Consider the following 20,941-nt stretch of genomic DNA (forward strand, 5'->3'; position numbering starts at 1 on the left):
TTCCGGAGGGAGCGCGTCATGGCTTTACTTGGCGCCCGCGGCACACGCGAAGGTTTCAAGGGGGCCACGTGTGGAAGTGTGCTCCAGGAGACGGCGCTAAGGGAACTTCCAGGGGGATGGGAAGTGCCGGGAGGGAGGGAGGGGAGGCTGGGAAGCAGCAGGTCCCGGGGCCAGGAGCGCACGGAGCCCCTCGAGCAGGGGCTGCGTTCCCAGCAATGGGTCACCTTCTGCTTCCACCGTGAGGGATGCTGGAAAGGATGGAGGAAGAGTTGACCCCCAGAGCCCCCCCCGAGCCCCACAGCACTCCCCTGAGTATCACTGCTGGCGCCACAGGTAGGTCTGGATGGAGTGGGCTGGAGCCACAGTCTCAATGAATCCCATGGCAGGGTCCCAGATTCCAAAGGGCACATCCCGGCCAAACCTGGGGAGCGAGAGGGGCTGAGCAGGTCAGCACGGCTGGGGCTGAGCACCGCCCCCATCCCCTGCCTGGGCTGACCTGTTGAGGACCACCAGGACGAGGGCACCGTCAGGGCGCAGGACGGCCACGTGCTCCAGCTGGCAGAGGAGGCAGCGGCGGCTGCTGTGCAGCCCCACCCGCCGGGAGCCCTCCGGGATGAACTTGCTGTGGAGAGAGGACCAGGAGAGGGGTTCTGCCCCTGCTCTGGGGCTGGCGGCCACACCTGAGCCCCCCTGACCCACCTGAAGTGCCCCAGGTGGTAGAACATGGGCTGCTTGTAGAAAACATCCTTGCTGCCATCCACAATGACAGGGCTGTCCACAAAGTTCTTGACCCAGTTGGGGCCTCCCTCCATGTCCAGGACCAGGTTCCAGTCGGTCCAACCGGACACAAAGTGGTTCATGACCTGGGGGGGGCAGGGACGAGGCTGAGTGGGGCTCCCCCAGCCCTGGGTGGGTGGTGTGAGGGCGGTGTGAGGGCTGTACCGTCAGGATGCTGTAGCTGTAGTGATCTCCTCGCTCCCAGCAGCCCAGGGACACGGCGAAGCGGAACATGAAGAAGCCAGTGCAGGCCTCCGTGTAGAGGAGGAAATGGTCAGGGAAGAGCTTGTGGGTGGCCTCCAGGCTCCAGTCAGGTGGGACAATGGCATCCAGGTACCAGTGGACAGCCAGGCCAGCCACGTAACGGGCAGCTGTGGCATTTCCCAGGACCTGGGGAGCAAAGGAGATGCCTCACACCCGGGCTACCCCATGCCTGAAGCCTGCAGGGATGGACACATGGACTCCATGTGGTCTCTCAGGGCCACCTCTTGTCCCCTCCTGTGGGAGCCACAGCCTGCAGCACTGCACCCCTTTGAGCAGCACCCTGGCATGGATCTGGTGCCCCAACATGGCTTTGGCACCTCCTTGTGCTAAGGGGTGAGCACTGGTTTGCCCTTCAGTGGGCCCCTTGCCCCCAACCCGGCTCTGCTGCTGCCTGGTCCTCCTTCCACACCCCCTGGGGTGGTCCAGCCCCGCAGCCATGGAGGGAAAGGACAAGCACACTGCCTGGCTTGAGGCAGTTTTACTTTCTTTCCTCCTAATTTAAGGCAATATCCCCAAACAGCATCGTGGGGGGAACCAAATGGGCCAAAACTCTGCACAGAGAAGGTGCTGGTGCCCAGCAGTACTGGCAGGATCCGGGGATCTAGGCTGTGGGTGCCACCTCCTGTCCTCACTCCCGCCGGGCTCAGGCGGAGGCGGCTGCTCCGGCAGACCCGGTTTGCTCCCACTCTCTAGGGCTGGGAGAGGCCACGGCTCCATCTCCCAAAAAGCCCGGGGCTGGGCAGCGAGGCGGAGGGGAAGGAAGGGGCGCTGCTCTTCACCACTTTGGCCCAGTGTGGGAGGTGGATGCGCTGGTCGTCGAGCATGAGGAGCCGTGTGCGGTGGGGGCTGCGGGCCAGCGCGGGGCCCAGGTCCTGCGCGATGAAATCCCGCTGCTGAGCGGCCGTGAAGGCGATGGTGGGGGCCTGGGGGGGCGTGAAGAGCCCCGCCAGTGGCTCGTTCTGGGCCGTCACCGCCCAGAAGGTCACGTTGCGTTTTGCATATTCATCCAGGAACCTGGTGTGGAGAAGGGGGGGCAGAATCAGCGGCGCTGCCCCCCAACCCTACCCCACTCCCCGATCCTCCCGCTGTCCGTCCCAGCCTGGTCCCAGAGACGCTACTTGATGAAGTAGTTGGCCCAGGTCTTGTGGTACTTGTCCCCTGCCTTCCCCTTCAGAGTCCCCTTCCCACGGACGTCCCCGTTACTCTTCATCCAGGCTGGGGCGGTCCAGGGGCTGGCAAACAGCAGCAGCGGCCGCTTGCTCATGGCCAAAGCTCGGCGCAGGACGGGAATCTGTGGGAGGGGGCAGAGGGACAGGGTCAGCTCCAGCTGCATCTCCCCAAAACCACAGAGCCCAGCATGGGAGAACTCAAGGGACCTCAGCAGGCGCTGGCAGCTGGCAAGCACCGCCCCCCGGCACAGCGCCCTGGCTCCTCACCCTGCCGCTGCCAGCTGGGATGCGCCAGGACGTGCCCTGGAGGAGGTGCCAGCTCCCACAGGCTGTCCCTATGCACCCTGCCACGGCGTGCAGGGACAGCACCTGGTCCTGGGGGTCCCAGCGCACGCAGGAGCTTCGGCGCGAGAGGGGACAAGGTGCCGATGGCAGCGGCTTCAGCCTCCCACCTTCATCTTCACGTCCTCGTCCACCAGCCTGAAGTGCTTCAGCTCGTGGTCGTTGGGGACATCATCGTAGCTGTAGGGGCGCACGGAGAAGTCGCTGCACGCCATGGGGACCCGGATGAGGTTGTACTCGATCCCTGAGGAGCAGGAAAAGCATCAAGCGGCACCGGAGCAGGCGTCCAGGTGACGATGTCCCTACGGTGGGGACAGGCACAGCCACCTCTGGTGACCCCACGATCTGCTCCCGCTGCTGTGCCCTCGCTGCTCACCGCTCTCAGAGAAGTAGGAGCGCAGCAGGTTGTCCTGGGCTGGCTGGGACAGCTTCAGGATGTTCATGGCAGCAGCATCGGAGAGGGAGCCGCCGAAGCCCTTCACGTGCTGGTACAGCGCGGAGATGTTGAGCGTCAGCAGCAGCCCTGCGGGAAGAGCCCGGCTCGGTCCCTGTGGCCGGGGGGCCCGCGGTGGCACCTCCACCCACCAGTGGCGCTACCTCGGGTGCTCAGACTGCTCTGGAATTTGCCCTCGCTCCGCTCCAGCCGCTTGCCGGCCTTGCTGCTCTCGTACTTGACGTAGGAGCCGGGGGCTGGCACTACCAGAGGGTCCAGCGTGTCACAGTAGGTGGCATTGCAGACGCAGACCAGCGAGCCGTGCCCAAAATCCTTGGGGATGCAGGGTCGGGCACCTGGGAGGCACGGGAGGGTGGGGGTGGCTGCCGGCTCAGGGACGTGTCCCCATCTGCTCTCCCGCCTGCCCCGGGGACATGCCACTGTCCCCGTGCTCCGCATCCCGGGCACCTCCCGGGCACGCAGCTCCGCGCTGCCGCTGGGCTCCTGTCCTTGCTCCAGGGTGCCCAAGCCCCGCTGCCACCCCCGCCACGTCCCCACGCTCACCTGCCACCAGGGGCACGGGCAGCAGCAGCAGCAGGCAGCCCAGGATGCCGAGAGCCCACATGGCCCCTCCGCGTTCCCCGAGCTCTGGAAGGTCCCGGGGAGCAGCACCTGCGACGGGGACACCCTCAGGCACGGCAGGGGGATGGAGGGATCAGCCCCATCTCCTCAGCCCCTTCCAGTGCCACGGAGCTCCTGTCACACACTGCATTCCCCCCAAACCCCCTCATCTCTCTCGGGGAGGGTCCATCCCTGCCAGGAGCCCGCAGCGCACCCGCCTTCACCCCGGCTGCTCCCGACCTGCGCTGCCGCCAGCCCTCCTCCTCCTCAGCAGCTGCAGCCTCCCCACCTGGCCTTTACAGGGAGCTGCTCGGAGACCTCCCTCCGCAGCACACCCTCTCCCACCCCCACAGCTCCTCCTTGCTCTGCTTCCGGCCCGTACCTGCCCTCGGGCGAGGACCGCCGATCATCTGCTCGCCCTCCACTGCCACGGCAAGGAGGGACAGGGACGTGGTGCTGGCAGCTGGGCCCGGGTGAAAGGTCTAGCCAGCACAGAGAAGGGTCACAGGGGCAGATCTGAGACCCCACTGAAGGAAGAACTGATTATTTTATCAGGCAGGGTCTGGATGAGCCCCTGAGAGCCCAGCAAAGCCAAGGGCAGGCTCATGGCACAGCTGCCTGTCCTGCTGGGCACCTCCAACAGGACACCCACTTATCCCTGCCCACCACCCCGCTGTCCCCACTGTCCCCCAGGAGCCACAGGGTCCAGGAGGGTCCAGGACACCCAGGTAAGGTCAGTGATCGTGGCTGCACAGCTCAGGGCAGCACAGGAGCACAGCAGGGGTGGCCACATGGCAGCTGGGGCTGTTGCCATTCCCTGCCCAAGCCTTTGGCATCACTCTCCCCAACTCAGCATGTGCTGGGGAAGGTGACAGCGGTGACAGCGGTGACAGCAGTGGCAGCAGTGGCACAGTGACAGCAAGCAGGCAATACCCCAGCTCCTGGGCAAGCAGGGCTGCACTCCAGCTGTCAACAACAGCAGCTAGACCCTCAAAGGGGACCCTGCTGTCCCAATACCATGCCAGGAGCAAAGCCCAGCTCTGGTGCTCCAGAAGCACTCCCAGCTCCTCCAGCATTCACCCTCCAGCCCAGCAAGCCAAGGCTGAACTGGGCCAGCTCACCTGGGCACACAGGCCCTACCTGGTGCCATCACCCAGGATGTTCCCACTCCTGTGGACATGTTCCCCTCACTGTCGGGACACCCTCAGCATCTCCACACAGGGCTGGCTCAGGGAATGGAGAGTGGCCACATCCCATTCACAGCTCCCAGCCACAGCTCTGCGGGCCTGGAGCATCAGTCAGCAGCTCAGGGCTGCCCTGCACAGGGTTAAAGTGCTCCGTTAGCTTTCCCTCCATGGGTGGAGCAGCGCTTTGTGACTAATTTTCTCCATTTCTGGCATATCAGATACAGCTCTGGGGCAAATCAATTCATCAAAGTTCCTCCTACCCCCAGCACTGCCCTACCATGGCTCTGCCACAGTTTCACCCCTCTGCTGGGAGCTGAGCCATGAGACACATGGAGCCTCTGGGGCCGGGGCACATGGGGCCAGGCAGCCCCTGGATTCATCTCTTGGGGCAAACAGGTGCCCCAGGAGGGAGCTCCTGTCCCTGTCCCGCTGCACCGTGGCTCTCCCACCTCCAAGTGTGATTAAGGTGTGACCAGACTGCTACACCCAGGCTAATGAGCCCCAATTTTGGGGAGGGATTAATAGCTCCTAAGGCAATCAGCCACCTTCGAGCTCACTTCCAGCCATCCAGGATGCCTCTGCTCACCCTTTCCCATTCCAAGCTCCAGTTCTTCCTGCCCCCCATCACCCACAGCCCCCCAGCTGGCTCAGGTCCCACAGCTCCTGGAAGCAAAACACTGCGGAGGCTGCTGGAGCTCATCCTTATCAACACCAGCTGATAAGAGCGCCCTGCTGAGCAGGAAAAGTGAGAGCCAGGGGCCGGGCAACGCCTCGCATGGAGCTGTTGGCACAGCAGATACCAGGCAGCCCCACCAAGCCCCCAGAGCTGCTTCTTGCAGCCAATCTCAAAAGAGGGGCAGCTCCTGGGGGTCGCAGGGGCCTCGTGGCATGGTGTGACCACCCTTTGTGGTGCTTGGGGGGGTTTGTTCAAGGAGGTGGGGCCAAAGGAGCCACCAGAGGAGCCAGAGGGTGAATTTTGTGCCTAGGCCAGGCCTGTGTGGATGGAGACACAGGGACACAGAGCTGGGCTGAGTCACCTTTCAGGGGATCACGATTTTGTTAATATTTATGCCAAAAAGCCTCAGTGTGGCATCACATCAACTCCTTCCCAACAGCGAGACCCCAGCCCAGAGCACGTGGGGACAGTCCTCAGGGTGATCACTGGCTCTAGGTGGGATCCCAGCAGCCCCCAGTCACCCACGAGCCCCACACAAGCCAAGGCTTTGCACAAGAATTAATGAGCAGAGCCAAGCCCAGCGACGTCGGAGGATTCGCCCCCGCTGCGTTTATCCCAGAGCCAGTCGGTCCTTGAGCACCGATCCGAGCGCAGGGACGGGGCACGTGGACCGGGGTGATTCAGCATCCGGCCACAGCCGTGAGCAGCGGGGCAGGTAAGTGAGAAACAGGTGGGGGAGCGGCCCTGCGCCGGGAGGGGGATGCTGGCAGCGGGGTGATGGGGATGGGACTCGCTGCGTGATCCTGGAGAAACATTTCCCTCTTGTGGACAAACACAAACAGCCTCGGGGCAGGAGCAGGCTGCTCTCGCCAGGACTCTGGCGGCAGCTCCCGGAGCTGCGAGGTCCCAGGAGCAGCGTCCCTGTGGTTCCGTGGCGTGCCAGTGTCCCAGGGTGACACTGTCACTCGCTGGCCACGCCTGGGCTGTGCTCAGCCCACGCAGCATCGCGGCTGTCACTCCTGACAGCACCCCTGGGCACATCCCACCTGCACGGATCAGCCCAGGGGCCCCGCCGCCCTCCTCGCCCTGAAATTATGACCTCCCTGCCCTAATCTCCCGCTCTCACACCCTGCCAGCTCCCTCCCTCCTTCCTGGGTGCGCCCACACTCAGCACCCACTCCCGGTCCTGCCCCCGCTCGCTCCAGGCACCCCAGATCCGTGGTGGGTGCTGAGCCCCTGGTGCACCCCCAGTTTCCTCATCACAGTGGGGACCCCTCAGATCAGCCCCCATGGGGAACAGCACACTCCAGGCAGAGCTGCTGCAGCCTGGGCAGCCTCCCAGCCCCAGAAAAGCCCCAGGAGCAGCTGGGGCTCAGCCAGAGCTGGCTGGGAGCCTGAGCCCCCCATGCTGCCATGCTCCTGGAGCTGGCCCTGCCTCCAGCCCTGGTCTCAGGACCTTGGTCTGGGAGAGAAGTGACCCACACAGCCCCTGGCCTGACATCAGGCTGCAGGTGGCTCCAGATTGGCAGGGAAAGCACAGAAAGCTGAGGCTTGGCTGCAATCCCTGCTCAGCCCTTCCATCGAGGGTAGGTGTCCAAGGGCTTTGTGCCTGCTCCTGATGCAGCACCCAGAGCACCTGCATTCAGGGTGACTCCCGAGCCACCTGCTAGCTCCTAAAACGTGTCCCCAACAGCAGCAGGAGCACACCTGGGCTCTGCTCAGCCCTAGCCAGGCAGTGCATGCTCAGAGCTGGGAGCAGACTCATGCCTGGAGCATCTCTCAGCAGGGTGAGCCCCACGGGAGCCGAGGTGGGCAGAAGGGCTGGGCAGGGACAGGGGCTGCCCACGATGCTCCAGCTGCTCTGTGCTGCTCGCCAGGCTCCAGCAGGCTCCGCGCCGGGGTGGCACCCAGCCACAGTGCCCAGGAGCAGGGGAGGGACCCAGAGGTTTCTCTTCCAGCCGCAGACATCAAGGCAGCATCCGTGTTTAATGTCGGAGCAGCAGAACACAGCCCTCACAGCCTGTGGGGTCTCCACCCTGAGGGGCACCGTGCCCCCGGCCCTCCTGCACACGCTCAGCGTCCTCGGCCCGCCCTGACTCTGTCACAGCCCCGGGGACGCTGCCCCGGCCCGAGCCCGCGGGCAGCTGGGGCTGCACCTCCGGCCCGGCTGCGCCCGGCCCCGGGAGCCTCAGCCCCGTCACTGCCGCTGCCACACGTAGGTCTGGATGGAGTTGGCCGGAGCCACGGCCGCCATGAGGCCCACGGTGTCCGCCAGCCCAAAGGTGATGTCCTGTGGGAACCTGCGGGGTGACAGCGGGGCGGTCACACCTGCAGCACCTGCACAGGGCCCAGCAGGGTGGGGTCCCACATAAGGCAGGCAGGATGGGGGTCCCACACGAGGGTGGCAGGACGCGGGGTCCCACATCAGTAAGGCAGGATGAGGATCCCACACAGAGTTGATGGGATAGGGGTCCCACAGGGGGCTGGCAGGATGGGGGGTCCCAAACTGACATGGCAGGATGAGGGTCACACACAGGGGTGGCAGGACGGGGGTCACACACGGGAGTGGCAGGACGGGGGTCCCACATGGGGCTGGCAGGATGGGGGTCACATACGTGCCTGGCAGACAGGGGTCCCACACAGGGGTGACAGGACTAGAATCCCACACTCAGCTGGCAGGATGGGGATCCCACAAGGGGCTGGCAGGACGGGGGTCCCACACAAGGCTGGCAGGATGGGGATCCCACACGGGGCTGGCAGGACGGGGGTCATACACAGGGTTGGCAGATGGGAGTCCCACACGGGGCTGGCAGGACAGGGGCCACACACAGGGCTGATGGGACAGGGGTCACACAGGGCTGGCAGGATGGGGGTCCCACACAGGGGGGCCAGGCTGCATCACCCACCGGTTCAGAACCACTACAACCACAGCCCCGTCGGGGCGCAGGAAAGCCGTGTACTCCAGCGCTGTCTTCTTGGACTCTCTGGAGGCAACGAGCCCCACACGCTGGGAGCCCTCGGGGATGAATTTACTGAGCAGACAAACGAGAAGCAACCTCAGGGAGACCCCAGGAGAGCTCCTCTCTAGCCAAATTTGCCTTGCCTCTCTCAGGACAAGGCAGCTTAGCATGTGTTGTGGGCTCCAACCCACCTGAAGTGCCCCATGTGGTAGAACATGGGCTGTTTGTAGAAGATGCCTTCACTGCTGTCCACGATGATGGGGCTGTCCACATAATTCTTGACCCAGTTAGGACCCCCCTCCAGATCCAGGGCCAGATTCCAGTCAGTCCAGCCAGACACAAAGTGGTTCAGATTCTGCAAGAGGACAGCTCAGATGCCTGCCCAACACCAGCAACCCTTCCCAGGGCCCAGCACACAGGGGCCTCACCGTCAGGATGCTGTGGCTGTACTGGTTCCCCCGCTCCCAGCAGCCCAGAATCACATCCCTCTCCCAGAAATGGGCCCCGATGCATGCCTCCGTGGCCAGGATAAAGTAGTCAGGGAAGAGCTCATGAGTGGGCAGCACTGTGTCCTGGATGGGACCAATGAAGTCCAGGTACCAGTGGATGCCGATGCCATGGACGTAGCGAGCTGCCTCCTCATCCTCCAGGACCTGGCAGGGAGAAGAGTCAATCCCACGGGGAACAGAGGCCCAGCCCTCCACAGGCAGAGCAGCCAGGCCCCCACAAGGACAGGGGCTCTTCCCAGGGTCACCACACTCACCACTCTGGCCCAGTGCGGGAGGTGGAGCCGGTTGTCATCCAGGATGATGAGCTGGACGTGGCGGTGGGAGCTGTTGGCCAGTGCTGGGCCCAGGTCCCGAGCGATGAAGTCCCTCTGCTGCTCAGCTGTGAAACCCAGGCACTGGAAGGGGTAGTTGTTGATCAGCCCGGCCGTGGGCTCGTTCTCTGCTGTCACTGCCCAGAATGTCACATTGTGCTTGGCATATTCATCCAGGAATCTGGCGTGGAGGGAAGGGATGAGCCGTTAGAGTCCCCAGTGCCACCACTGAGAGGCCCCCCGGTATCTCCCCCGTCCTCAACAGCTCCTCACCGTACAAAGTAGTTGGCCCAGGTCTTGTGGTACTTGTCCCCTGCCTGCCCCTTCAGTGTCCCCTTCCCCACGTAGGACTCACTGGTCTTCAGCCAGGTTGGGGAGGTCCAGGGGCTGGCGTACAGCGACAGCGGCCGCTTGCTCATGGCCGAGGCTCGGTGAAGGAGGGGGATCTGCAGGAGGAGGAGGAGGAGGGGCCCACTCAGCTCAGCCCCTGGGACCCTCCAGCCCCCCCTGCTCCCTCCCACCGCTCGCCTTCAGCTTGGTGTCCTCGTCCCGTAGGGCGAAGTGGGTGAGCTCGTAGTCATAGGGGACGTCATCATAGGTGTAGGCATGGAGGGAGAAGTCACAGCTGGCCATGGGGAGGCGGATGAGGTTGTACTCCAGCCCTGCCAGCATAGCGGGACACGAGGTGTCCATGATGTCCATAATCCCTGTCACCATCCCACCTGTGTCCCCCACACCCTACCCTCCTCAGAGAAGTAGGAGCGCAGCAGGTGATCCTGTGCTCTCTCCGGCAGGGATAAGATGTTGATGGCGGCCGCGTCGGTGATGGAGCCACCAAAACCCTTCACCCTCTGGAAGCGCTGCGTCGTGTCCAGCCTGAGGACAACATCTGCAGAGAGGGGAGCCCAGCATGACGGTGGGTTGCTGCAGGGTCCATCCCATCCCTGCCATCCGTGGCAGTACCTGGGGCGCAGAGTTTGTGCTGGAATTTGCCCTCGCTCCGCTCCAGCCGCTTGCCGGCCTTGCTGCTCTCGTACTTGACGTAGTAGCCGGGGGCTGGCAGGACCAGGGGGTCCAGCGTGTCACAGTAGGTGGCATTGCAGACGCAGACCATGGCATCACGGCCGAAGTACTTGGGGCTGCAGGGCCGGGCGCCTGGGGGGCACGGCAGGGTGGTGGGGGCAGCCTCAGGGACGTGTCCCCGTCTGCTCTCCCGCCTGCCCCGGGGGTGACGCCACTGCCCCCGTGCTCCACACCCCGGCACCTCTCAAGCACCGAGCTCCGCGCTGCCTCCAGACCCCCGGACAACTCCCGGGCATCCCCGACCACGGACTCCGAAGGTATTCCCGCCTGCTCCCCTCCCATTCCGGGCCGCCCGGAGACGCCTCTCCCCGGACCCATCGCGTATTCCGGGTCCCCCTCGCTCACCTGCGGCCCGGTGCACGGCCAGCAGCACCGGCAGCAGCCAGCACAGGGCACCGACAGCCCCCATGGCCCCGCCGCTCCCGGTGCGCTCGGAGCCGGCCCGGCAGCACCGGCTCCGCCGTCGGCCTTGCCTTTAAGGGCGCCCGGGCAGCCCGTCCCGCCCACACCCGGTGCAGGAGCGGCACCGACTCTGGGCGGGCCGGGCCCCGGCCCTTCCCCCGCGCCGGTTCTGGCACCGCGAACCGGGAGAACCGCGTTGGCACGGGGTCGCTTTCCCCCGCCCCCGCCTCCTCCCCGAGAAGAGCAGCCAGTCCCAGTCCCAGTCCCGGTCCAGGTCCCGGTCCCGGTTCCGGTTCCGGTCCCCGCTGCCTCCCCAATACCCGACGGCACCGGTCGCCCCGTCCCGCGGAGCCGCTACCGGGAAACCGGGACCCGGCACCCCGTGACCGGTCAGCTGATCGCCCGCCCCGCCCCGTTCGGCCCCGCCCGCCCCGTGACAGCGGCACCGTGGGCGGTGGCGACCACCTTTATTCGGTCTCTAGCCAGGGGCAGCGGCCGCGGGACCGGCCCCGCAGCGCGGCCCGGGCGCAGCCGGGCGGGGAGGAACACGCACGACCGGCACCGGGACCGGCACCGGGACCGGCACCGGGACCGGCACCGGGACCGGCACCGGGACCGGCACCGGGACCGAACGGGGCGGAGGGCCTGGAGAGGAGACGGGCACGGGGGACAGAGCAAGGGACAGGCATGGCAGTTCCGGGGTACGCTGGCACAGGAGGCCCGGGACCAGGCCAGCACAAGGGACAGGTCAGGGGACAGGCAAGGTGGTCCTGGAGGACAGGCACGGCTGGCACAGGGGACCGAGGATCAAGCCAGCGTGGCCAGCCAAAAGAACAAGGCAAAAGACAGGCACGGCCAATGGAGGGGACAGGGCAGGGGACAGGCATGGCTGGCACAAGGGACTGGGGATCAAGCCAGCATAGCCAGCCAAAGGGACAGGGCAAAGGACAGCATGGGCAGGGGACAGGCACGGCTGGCACAGGGGACACATGGCCATGCCAGGCTACAGGCACGGCTGGCACAGGGGACAAGGTATGGCCAGTGCATGGGTCAGGCACAGCCACAACATGGGACAGGGCAGGGGACAGGCATGGCCATCCCAGGGAATAGGCACAGCTGGCACAAGGGACAGGGCAAGGGACAGGCATGTCCAGAACAAGGAATAGGGCAAGGAACAGGCATAACCATCCCAGACAGGCAGGGGACAGGCACAGCTGTCCCAGCCCCGCCAGGGGACCAGCCCCAAACCCCAGCCCTGCTTGGGGAAGGGGCCCGGCTGAACCCCTGGGGCAGCAGTGCAGGGCCCAGCCCCACCAGGGCAGCAGCAGCAATGTCCGAGCAATGTCCAGGGCTGAGCCCAGAGCGAGACCCCCTCTCCAGAGCGGAGGGTCCCTGCCAGGCCGAGCCCTCAGAGCGCGCTCTCCTTGCAGGCCCCGCTGAGGCTCCGGGGGCGGCCGCGCTCCAGGCGGCGCGAGGACAGGAGCCGCCGCAGGGACGAGGTGGAGCTCAGGTCCCCGCAGCTCTGCAGGTGGATTCCTTCGTGGGGCCGCTCTGCACCCGGCCAGGCACTCCAGGGAACCTGCAAGCCATGGGGACAGGCTGCAGCCGCAGGGATGGCACCCCTGCCCGTGACACCCCTGCCTGTGACACTGCTGCCCATGGTACCCCTGCCTATGACACCCCTGCCCATGGCACCCCTGCCTGTGGCACCTCTGCCTGTGCCACTGCTGCCCATGACACCCCTGCCCATGACACTGCTGCCCATGGCACCCCTGCCCGTGACACCCTCCCATGTTCACCCCCCTGTGCTCAACCCCCCGACTCCAGCGCAGCCAGGCGGCACACGGGGCAGGAGGACAGAGGTGACAGGGATGGCAGAGGCGTGCATCACGCGCCCACGCTGGCATTTGGGACAGGTTGGTTCCCGTCAAGGCCTCCCGGGCTGCGCAAGGACTCCGGTGTCCCGTAAAGCTGAGCTGTGGGGATGTCCCAGCAGCTGCCTCCAGGGGCAGTGACTCAGGGGCAAAGCCAAAGCCATTGCAACAGGCATGATTTTCCCACCTGTGGCTCCAGTGGGGCTCAAGGAAAAGGAGCTGCCCCCCCAGGAAGGGCTGGGCAAGGACAGTGCTGCAGGAAGAACGCTCTGCCTGCAGCCAGGATGCTGACACAACGGGGGTGCAGCAGGGGAGCGGAAACAATGGAAGGGCCAGGGTGGAGGTGTTGATGGGGAGAGAAGGGAGGGAGAGTGTGGATGGGAGTTCTCTGGCAAGGAGGAGTTGCCCATGCCCTGTAGCTTCCAGAACCCACCTGTTTGTGCCCGTGGAAGCTGTGCCCAGACACCTCCATGCCAGCTGCCAGGCTGCGCTTGGGTCTCTGCAGGAACCTGGCCACCAGCCCACGGGTGCCCCGGTAGCCCTTGAGGTCTCCCAGGGAACGGGTGGTTGTTTTTGACAGCTGCTGTGGCACCTTCTTGGAGGGTGGCAGCTTGTTCTTCCCCACGGAGCCAGCCCGGAGCAGCGGCGGGGAGTCACAGTGGGAACGGTGGAGCAGGCAGGCCTCGGAGCACAGCCCTGTGGGGTGGGTGCTGTCACACACAGGACACTGCTCTGGCAGTCCTGTCCTTGTCATCAGACCTGGGACACTGCTCTGATGGATCCATCCCCACCATCAGATCTGGAACACTGCTCTGACAGGCACAGGACACTGCTCTGATGGATCCATCCCCACCATCAGATCTGGAACACTGCTCTGACAGGCACAGGACACTGCTCTGATGGATCCATCCCCACCATCAGATCTGGAACACTGCTCTGACAGGCACAGGACACTGCTCTGATGGACCTGTCCTCACTGTCAGACCCTAAGATGCTGCTCCCAGCAGACCTATCCAGGAGTCCTGCTGTGTCCCATCCCCAGTCAGCAGGAGCAGTCCCACCACCGGTCCCCAGCCACAACAGGGTGATCTCAGTCCCCAGAAGGCTACAGACACCCCTGTGTCCCCTTTCTCTCCCAGTACCCCCCAGTGCCCTGACCTGTATCAGCGGAGGAGTCGGACACGGTGTCCTCCAGTGCTTTGGTATAAAGTACTTCCCTGAAATCTGCTGGGAGCAGAGAGAGCCCTCAGGCCTGGGCAGCACACCCCAGGCAGCACAACCCTCCAGCACCCCTGTCCCAGCCCAGCAGACCTCCCCTGCTCCACTCGTTCCATCCCACCTGGCCGCACAAAAACGCAGCCAAACCCTGCGGCACGTCTCGGCCGCACCGCACAGACGCTGCCACACTCCCACACCGGTCATTGTCACCTACCAGCACGGCCGGCCATGGGGACGCCGGGGTCACTGTGTGACCTCAGGAGCGGGCGCGGGGCCATCCCTGGGGCCGGGGACGAAGGGCACGAGGTCTCGCTGTTGCGCCGGGGGTGGCCGGGGCGACCGGCGGCGGCATCCGTGGGGCGGCCACCGCCGCGCCCCTGCAGCGAGGAGCCCTTGTCCTTGAGGCGCACCTCGGGGAAGCAGGGCCCGGCACAGCGCGCCGGCCCCACCAGCCGGTTGCAGCTGTGGGTGACGGCCCCCCCCACCAAGACGCCGTCGGGGCCGGGCTCGGCGGTGGAGCAGGAATAGGAGCGCTCGCCCCGCACGCGGGGCTGGGGCATCTCCTCGAAGGGGCCCTGCAAGGCCAGCGTGGGGCTGCGAGCGTGGTGGCTGCACTGCACGCAGTCCACGCTCAGGCAGTAATCGGCGCGGCTGCGCTGGATGGAGCGGAACAGGACATAATCCACGGAGCGCATGGAGCCCTGCAGCTCCAGCAGGCACGAGTCCTCCGAGGGGCTGCTGTCCCCGGGGATGTCCATGATCTCGGACATGATCAGGGACCCGCTGTCCATGGAGACTGCGAGGAGAGGACAGGCACGGCTGAGGAGCTGCCGGGAAGAGCCGGACCTGCCACGGCCCCACCGCTGTCCCCCGTGCCCGGGGGGAGCACTCACCTTCCCCGCTGAGCACGATGGAGGGGACACGGTCACAGGTGCAGGCGTGGGAGCCCTCTGTCAGCTGTGAGTCAAACAGGGTGGCCTGTGGGGCAGCAGGCACAGGGCTCAGCTGAGCTGGAGCCCGTCCTGCCCGGCATGCCCTGCCCACGGCCCCCCAGCCCCCACCTGGCTGTCTCCCCGCAGCCCCATCACAGTCTCGTATGATGGGGGGAAATCGGTTGGGTAGAGAGGCACGGGGCTGTCCATGGAGCCATTGTAGGTGATGCTGTGGAGGCAAAGCAGAGAAGTCACACTGGGTGGGACAAGCCCAGCCTGGGGGCACACGGGCCCCCCTGTCCTAGCAGCCTTCCTCCCAGCTGGTACCTCTGTGCATCTGTCTCGGAGCTGCAGGTGTACTCAGGTGGGTAGTAGGGGGGAGGTGGCACTGGAGGCACAAACTCCTCGAAGTCCATCATGCTCTGCAGAAAGGTGTCAGGTGGGGACGTGCATTCCAATGTCACAGAGCTTGAGCGCTGCGGGACCAGCTGCAGAGAGAGGGGAGAAGGGAGAGCTGAGGCCTCCTGCCCTGAGATCCAGCAAGGGATGTGCACCCTGAGCTTTAATCTGCACCTGGATGGGCCAGGTCCTGCCCTGGCGCCCCAGGGACCGCCCCAGCCTGGGAGTGCTGCTCCTGGGCCAGAGCTGGCACTCACCACGTGGACGATGTCAAGGGAGAAGATCTGGATGCAGCACACGACAGCAGAGAGCATGCAGATGATGGTGGAGAAGATGGTCAAGCCACAGACACTGAAGAGGAGATCCTGGGGAGCAGTGGGGTGAGCTGCAGAGCCCGCAGAGCATGGCCGGGGGTGCGGCCGCTTCCCAGGGAGCCCTTGCATCCCCCTGCTCCTCCACCTTGAGTGCCACACGGATGCTCCGGCAGTTGGCGTTGGGGAACATGGTCAGCATCTCGCTCTGCTGGCTGCAGGAGGCGGGCGGGGGCTCCGAGCGGGCCTGGCAGCAGACACACGTGTCCCTCTCCTGGCGACAAGAAACACTGCGAGGAAGCTCTGGATGCGGTGCTATCCCCCGGAGAACCACCAGCACACCAGCTCCGCAGCTCTCCCCAGAGCCCCCCACAACCAGGGATGAGCCCGGGGGTCCCTGCTCAGCCTCACCCTCTCGCAGGCCTCCAGGGTCTTCACCAGCTGCGCATTCTGGCACGACAGGATGGAGCCGGCGAGGCTCAGCATGACGCCCAGCACCGAGAGCAGCGTGAAGAAGGCGATCTGCAGCGGGAGGAGAGGGGCTGCCGGCGGAGCAGGGAGCTGGCTGCGCACCCGGGGGCGCGGGGTGTTGCTCGGCCTCCCCATCCTGGGCTCCCCCGCCTGCGGAAGGGTGTCCCCCCAACACCTACCACCAGGGTGAGCGGCCGCTTCCAGGAGATGATGCCGACCAGCCCGGACAGTGCCAGCTGCAGGTGCACAAGCCCCGGGGTGAGCACAGGGAGAAGACTCTGTTAGGCAGAGGAGCCCCGAGCAGCCCCTGCCCACGGGCAGAGCCCCCTGGTCCCTGCAGGCCTGGAGCCAGCCCGGGAGCAGTGGGGCTGTAGGAGCAGCCCTGGCGCCACAAGATGGGAGAAACTGCTGATTCAGGGCCTGGGGACTGCGGGCTGCTCGGGCTGGGCAGCAAACCCAGGCCAGGATCCGTGCTGCAGGGTCACCACGGGGGACCCTGGGTGCCGCCCTCACCCCAACACCCAGCAGACAGAGCAGAGCCCCCATCGCCACCCTGGCCCTGTCCTGTGGTCACTGTAGTGTCCCCACACCCCTCCCTGCCCGTGGCTGCGGACCCCAGGCATTCCCCCGCACCCCTTGGGGGTCCCCATCCCTCACAGAGTCACCCTGGGGGAGCCCTTGGGATCCTCCCACAATGCACCGCGGCAGCCACGGGCAGAGGGTGGGGGAGCAGCGGGGCTGCCCTCCCCTGGGACCGGCGGCAGGCTCGGCCCCCGGGGAGCAGCGCAGCCCCCTCCCCGCGCCGCCTCGGCCCCGCACTCACCGAGAAGCCGGCCCAGGACGGGCAGGAGTGCCGGATTTTGGTGGAGGGAGTGATGGTGGCCGCCACCAGGCTGAAGGTGACGATGAGGACGCCCAGGATGGCTTGCACGAGACCCAGGACCAGCAGGACCTGCAGCCAGGTGCGCTGGAGGCGGAGGTGGGTGAGGCTGCGGGAGCTGCGGCCGGTCAGCGAGCGGCTGGAGTCGGTGGGGGAGGGCATGGCCGCGGCGGGCGGCGGCTCGGGGCCGGCCCCGGAGCCCCGGGGCAGCCGGCGGCACCGAGCCAGGACCGCGGGGAGCAGGAGCAGCCGCTCTGCGGGAACGGGCCGGGCTCCACCTTTCGGCCTTGCCGGAGGATGCTGACGGTGGCTCTTCACTGCCCCGGGCGGGGGGGCTCGGGCAGCGCCCACGGCCACGCGGAGCCGGGGCCGCCAGAAGCTCCGCGGAGAACAGAACCGGCCTCGCCGGTTCCTGCGCACCCAGGCCGGGCCGGGCCTAGAGCCGCCGGCCGGAGACGGAGCGCGGCCCCGGGACCGCCGCCTCCTCCCTGGCCGTCGGTGGAGCGCCGGGCCCCCACCGGGAGATCATCCCGCTCCGCGGGGTCCGAGCGCCGCCTGGGACGCGGCCCCCGGGGCAGCGCCAGCAGGCGGGAGCCGCGGTCCGGACCGGAGCATCCTCCGCGGGCGGCGGGCGCAGGGCCGGGTCCCGCTGCCGGGCCGGTACCGGTAGGGGCGGGCGGCTACCGGCGGTCCGTCCGCCCCGCGCCCCGCAGCCCCGGCGCCGCGCGGAGCGGCGGGCGGGGACGCCGGAGCGGCGGAAAGCTGCGGCCGAGCATCGCCGCCGCCGCGCCCTCCGGGATCGCCCGGGGCCGCAGCTGGAGGCGGGCGGCGGAGCGCCGGGAGCGGCGGGGACGGTCCCACAGGCCGGCGGGGCTTGGCCGCGCCCGCTCCGGGGCCGCCCCTGTGCGGCACGACGGGAGCTGTAGTCCACCCACACCGCCCCCGGGAGCGGCGACACCGGCAGCGGCCCCGCTGCTCCCCCCAGCCCCCGTAGGCGCACGGAGATGGCGAAGGAAGAGAGTGAACCTTCATTTATTCCTTAAATAAACCGGGAGCGGTCGGGAACAGCACACGGGGAGCAGCGGAGGAGGCGGGGACGCCCGGAGGAGCCCCGGCCGCAGCGGGACCGGGAGGGCACCGGCCCCCACAGCTGAAGGCACAAAGCCTCTCGCCAGCCCCGGAGCTGCGGGGACAAACCGGGAGCATCCGAGAGGAGATGGACTGAAGCAGAATGCATGAGACCTGTCCTGGGGATCCCCAGGGACACCAGGACAGGGGACAGAGGGCAGGTAAGGGGGCGAGGGGCTGCACACTGGGACTGGCTCAGCCCCCAAAGGCCTTGGCTGAAGGGTGCTGGGGGCAGCAAGGGGTCACAGTCCTCGAAGCGGGTGGGGAGGGGGACTGAAGGAGCTGTTCAGCCCTCCCTGGAGACAAGGGGGTGCCATGTAAACGCCAGGGCTGCTCCTCAGCACCCAGCAAAGCTTTGGGGTCCACATGGGCTAAAGGCAGGATCCCCACAAGCAGCAGCTGCCCGAGCTCTGCCTGTCCCTGCCCTGCTCTCCTCATCCCTGGGCCTGAAGAGAGGGAGAGGATGGGGAAAGGGACAGGACAAAAGGACAAGACACCCTGGGGAAAGCACCAGCCCCATCCTCATCCCACTGGAGCAAGCCCCAGGAGGAAGAGGGGGATGACGTTCTTGGCAGAGCATGGGGGTCCCGGGACACACGGGGGGCAGAGGACCCTCCCACACGCTAAGAGAGGTCAAGTGTCATCACCAGGTGGGGAAACAGGAGAGCACAAGGAAGGCAAGTGACCGTTCCAGTCCCTGGAAGCAGCATTCCAGCCATCTGGAGGAGGCTCCTGCCCCCAGCAGCTGGTGCTGGAAGGGAGGGCGATGGCTCAGGGCTCGGCCTCAGCGCTCCACACCCTGCTCCCCCCAGTCTGCTGAGGGGAGGGGACCAGCACAAACCAGAACAGCCTCTGTCCGTGAGGAAAGGGGGTTAAAGAGCAGCAGACGATTCAGGCACCAGCACTTCCAAGCTGGGATGAGGCAGCCTCTGATGCGGACGCACGGGGATCCAGTGAAAGTGCGACTCGGGTTTCCTCTTCCTCGGGTTTCCTCTTCTTCCTCGGGAAGAGCCCCGGTGCGCTGGGAGGGGCAGGGCCGGGCGCCCGCGCGGCTACGGGGCACGGAAGGCGTTGGTGGCCGCGCCCGCGGCGGCGTTGGCCGCGGCCGTGCGCACGGCCTGGTTGGAGAAAACCCCGGCTGCAAACTCCTCCTGGGCCTTCTGGAAGCTGGCACCCGTGCGGCGGTACAGAGAGTGGATCTGGGGGGCAGCAGGGGCTGGGGTCAGGGCTGGGGCTGCAGGCCCCCGGTAAACAGAGCTGTGATGGCCCAAACCTCCCCCAAAAGGGATGAGGGATGGCTCTGGCTGCAGGCTTTGATCCCAACCCACCTTTTTCAGCATGATGATCCCCAGCACAGCCACTGCCGTGAAGGACAAGGACACCAGGATCATCATCACAGCCACGGCCGTGTTAGTCCGCAGTGCTATCAGGCTCAGGATCCAGCCGCTGCAAAACAAGAGGCTGTGGCCCCCAAGTTCCCTCTTCCCTACCCGCCTCTTGCCCTTGCAGGGTCAGCACGTGGCCCACCTGAATCCCCAGTTCGGGATGCCGATGGCCTGCAGCACATACATCACGTTCTGGGCAAAGAAGACGAAGAAGAAGACAAAGAAGTTGAAGGAACTGTCGCTCCTGGGAGGAAGAAATGGGCATGGTTAGACCACAGAAGGAAGCTCCCAAGCCTTCCTTAAAGCAGAGGAACAGGGAGCTCGGGTGGAAGAGCACATCCTGCAGAGCCAGAGGCCCCCAGGAGCTGGAGCAGGCGCCCAGGGCTCGGGACACACCTGAAAGCTTTGTACATGGGCCGGTACCAGCAAACGAAGGAACAGGGCGTGTAGAGCAGAGCCCAGAGGATGGAGAGGCCAAATCCAGAACCGGATGTGGGATCCACACAGAACCAGGCGAGCGAGGACAGGAAGTTCATGAACAGAGCAATGGTGCTGGCTGAGGGACAGGACAGCGCTCAGGAGCCAGCCCAGGCTCCCCCAACCCCCACGACCACCTGTTCATCCCAATTTCCCCAGAGCAGCAGCACAGGAAATTCATCCTTCCACCTGCTGCCAGGCTCTGCCCCGAGGTTCCCCTGGAGACTCACCCATCCAGAGGTAGTACATGGTTGTAACCGTCTTCTGGAAGTCAGCAGGGATCTCCACGGGGATGTCCTGGTAGAAGCACGGCTTCACCGGGCAGAAGGACGGCAGCGGGGGCCAGTTGTTGAGCCTCGCTGCGGACGGAAGGGGGTGAGGAGGAGCGAGGAGAGCTCCAAGGGTGTCCCATCCCTGCTCAGCCCCGCAGCCACTCACTCTGGGAACCGCCGAGCGCCGCGTTCTGCAGCTCCCGCTCCCGCCGGTCCAGCTCCTCCGCTTTCCGGTTGAGCTCCTCCTGCCGCTTCAGCAGCTCCGCCGTGGCGGCGGCGGCCGAGGCCTGCGGAGAAGGGGGACACAAACCTTGGGCTCCCGCTGGCTCCCGTGTCCCGGCCTGGCGGCGCCTCCCCCCGTACCTGCGAGCCGTAGGAGCCGTAGTTGCGGGGCTCGGTGGGACTCGCCTTCCGCGGGGGCTGCGCGGCCGCCGGTACCGGGGGCGGCGGCGCCACCGAAGGTGTCTGGAAGGGCGGCGGTGGCTGCAGGGGAAGAGGAGAGAGGTGAGACCGCGCCGGTAGCAGGGAGGGCTCCGGTGCCCGGGCAGAAGATCCGGTACATGGGCAGGCCCCGGTGTCCGGGCAGGCCCCGCCGCTCACCGCGTCGCTCTCGAAGGGGTTGTAGCCATCGAGCACAGCGCCGGGCCGGGCCTGGAGCGCCGCGGGGTCCTGGAAAGGGTTGTCCGGGAGCACCGCGGGGCCGCCGCGCTGGGCCATGGCCGGACCGGGACCGGGAGCGCGCTGGACCCGCGGGAGCGGCGCCGCCGCCGCCGCCAGGCCCCGCCCCTCCCTGCCGCTGATTGGTCCCGCTGCGACGTGACGTAATCGGGGAGACCCCCCGCCGCAGGGGGCCGCTGCGC

The 20,941-nt window shown here is 66.4% G+C and overlaps 4 protein-coding genes across 7 annotated transcripts; all 4 read right to left on the bottom strand.

Moving 5' to 3' along the window:
* LOC132340284 (lysosomal acid glucosylceramidase-like) lies at nucleotides 1-3,937 on the bottom strand. 2 transcript variants are annotated; one of them, XM_059871164.1, is made up of 11 exons: nucleotides 3,847-3,937; nucleotides 3,550-3,657; nucleotides 3,150-3,341; nucleotides 2,929-3,075; nucleotides 2,663-2,796; nucleotides 2,160-2,332; nucleotides 1,821-2,055; nucleotides 943-1,167; nucleotides 700-863; nucleotides 497-622; nucleotides 1-421 (listed from the first exon to the last, which is right to left on the bottom strand). In XM_059871164.1, the coding sequence occupies exons 2-11, from the start codon at nucleotides 3,608-3,610 to the stop codon at nucleotides 316-318; spliced, it is 1,563 nt and encodes a 520-aa protein (XP_059727147.1). In that variant the 5' UTR covers nucleotides 3,611-3,657; nucleotides 3,847-3,937; the 3' UTR covers nucleotides 1-315. The 2 variants fall into 2 exon arrangements, with proteins under 2 accessions (XP_059727147.1, XP_059727148.1); XM_059871165.1 differs by having other exon boundaries at nucleotides 3,821-3,879.
* Nucleotides 3,938-7,436: 3,499 nt separating this feature from the next.
* On the bottom strand, nucleotides 7,437-11,125 carry LOC132340283 (lysosomal acid glucosylceramidase-like). The gene is made up of 10 exons (XM_059871163.1): nucleotides 10,678-11,125; nucleotides 10,213-10,404; nucleotides 9,992-10,138; nucleotides 9,778-9,911; nucleotides 9,523-9,695; nucleotides 9,193-9,430; nucleotides 8,858-9,082; nucleotides 8,621-8,784; nucleotides 8,376-8,501; nucleotides 7,437-7,769 (listed from the first exon to the last, which is right to left on the bottom strand). The coding sequence occupies exons 1-10, from the start codon at nucleotides 10,739-10,741 to the stop codon at nucleotides 7,667-7,669; spliced, it is 1,566 nt and encodes a 521-aa protein (XP_059727146.1). The 5' UTR covers nucleotides 10,742-11,125; the 3' UTR covers nucleotides 7,437-7,666.
* Nucleotides 11,126-11,428: 303 nt separating this feature from the next.
* Nucleotides 11,429-17,472, bottom strand: ENTREP3 (endosomal transmembrane epsin interactor 3). 3 transcript variants are annotated; one of them, XM_059871162.1, is made up of 12 exons: nucleotides 16,763-17,472; nucleotides 16,119-16,175; nucleotides 15,880-15,990; nucleotides 15,617-15,742; nucleotides 15,415-15,522; nucleotides 15,086-15,246; nucleotides 14,888-14,987; nucleotides 14,720-14,804; nucleotides 14,041-14,622; nucleotides 13,767-13,835; nucleotides 13,042-13,304; nucleotides 11,429-12,333 (listed from the first exon to the last, which is right to left on the bottom strand). In XM_059871162.1, the coding sequence occupies exons 1-12, from the start codon at nucleotides 16,979-16,981 to the stop codon at nucleotides 12,241-12,243; spliced, it is 1,974 nt and encodes a 657-aa protein (XP_059727145.1). In that variant the 5' UTR covers nucleotides 16,982-17,472; the 3' UTR covers nucleotides 11,429-12,240. The 3 variants fall into 3 exon arrangements, with proteins under 3 accessions (XP_059727145.1, XP_059727144.1, XP_059727142.1); XM_059871161.1 differs by having other exon boundaries at nucleotides 11,429-12,313; nucleotides 13,767-13,832; nucleotides 16,763-17,471; XM_059871159.1 differs by having other exon boundaries at nucleotides 11,429-12,313; nucleotides 16,763-17,471.
* A 363-nt stretch (nucleotides 17,473-17,835) lies between these two features.
* On the bottom strand, nucleotides 17,836-20,862 carry SCAMP3 (secretory carrier membrane protein 3). The gene is made up of 8 exons (XM_059870865.1): nucleotides 20,682-20,862; nucleotides 20,445-20,564; nucleotides 20,248-20,368; nucleotides 20,040-20,168; nucleotides 19,729-19,888; nucleotides 19,475-19,576; nucleotides 19,276-19,393; nucleotides 17,836-19,146 (listed from the first exon to the last, which is right to left on the bottom strand). Exons 1-8 carry the CDS (start codon nucleotides 20,796-20,798, stop codon nucleotides 19,000-19,002), a joined length of 1,014 nt encoding a protein of 337 aa, XP_059726848.1. The 5' UTR covers nucleotides 20,799-20,862; the 3' UTR covers nucleotides 17,836-18,999.
* Between the last annotated feature and the right edge of the window lie 79 nt (nucleotides 20,863-20,941).

This window comes from Haemorhous mexicanus, chromosome 31 (genome assembly GCF_027477595.1).
Source record: "Haemorhous mexicanus isolate bHaeMex1 chromosome 31, bHaeMex1.pri, whole genome shotgun sequence".
Taxonomy (NCBI): Eukaryota; Metazoa; Chordata; class Aves; order Passeriformes; family Fringillidae; genus Haemorhous; species Haemorhous mexicanus.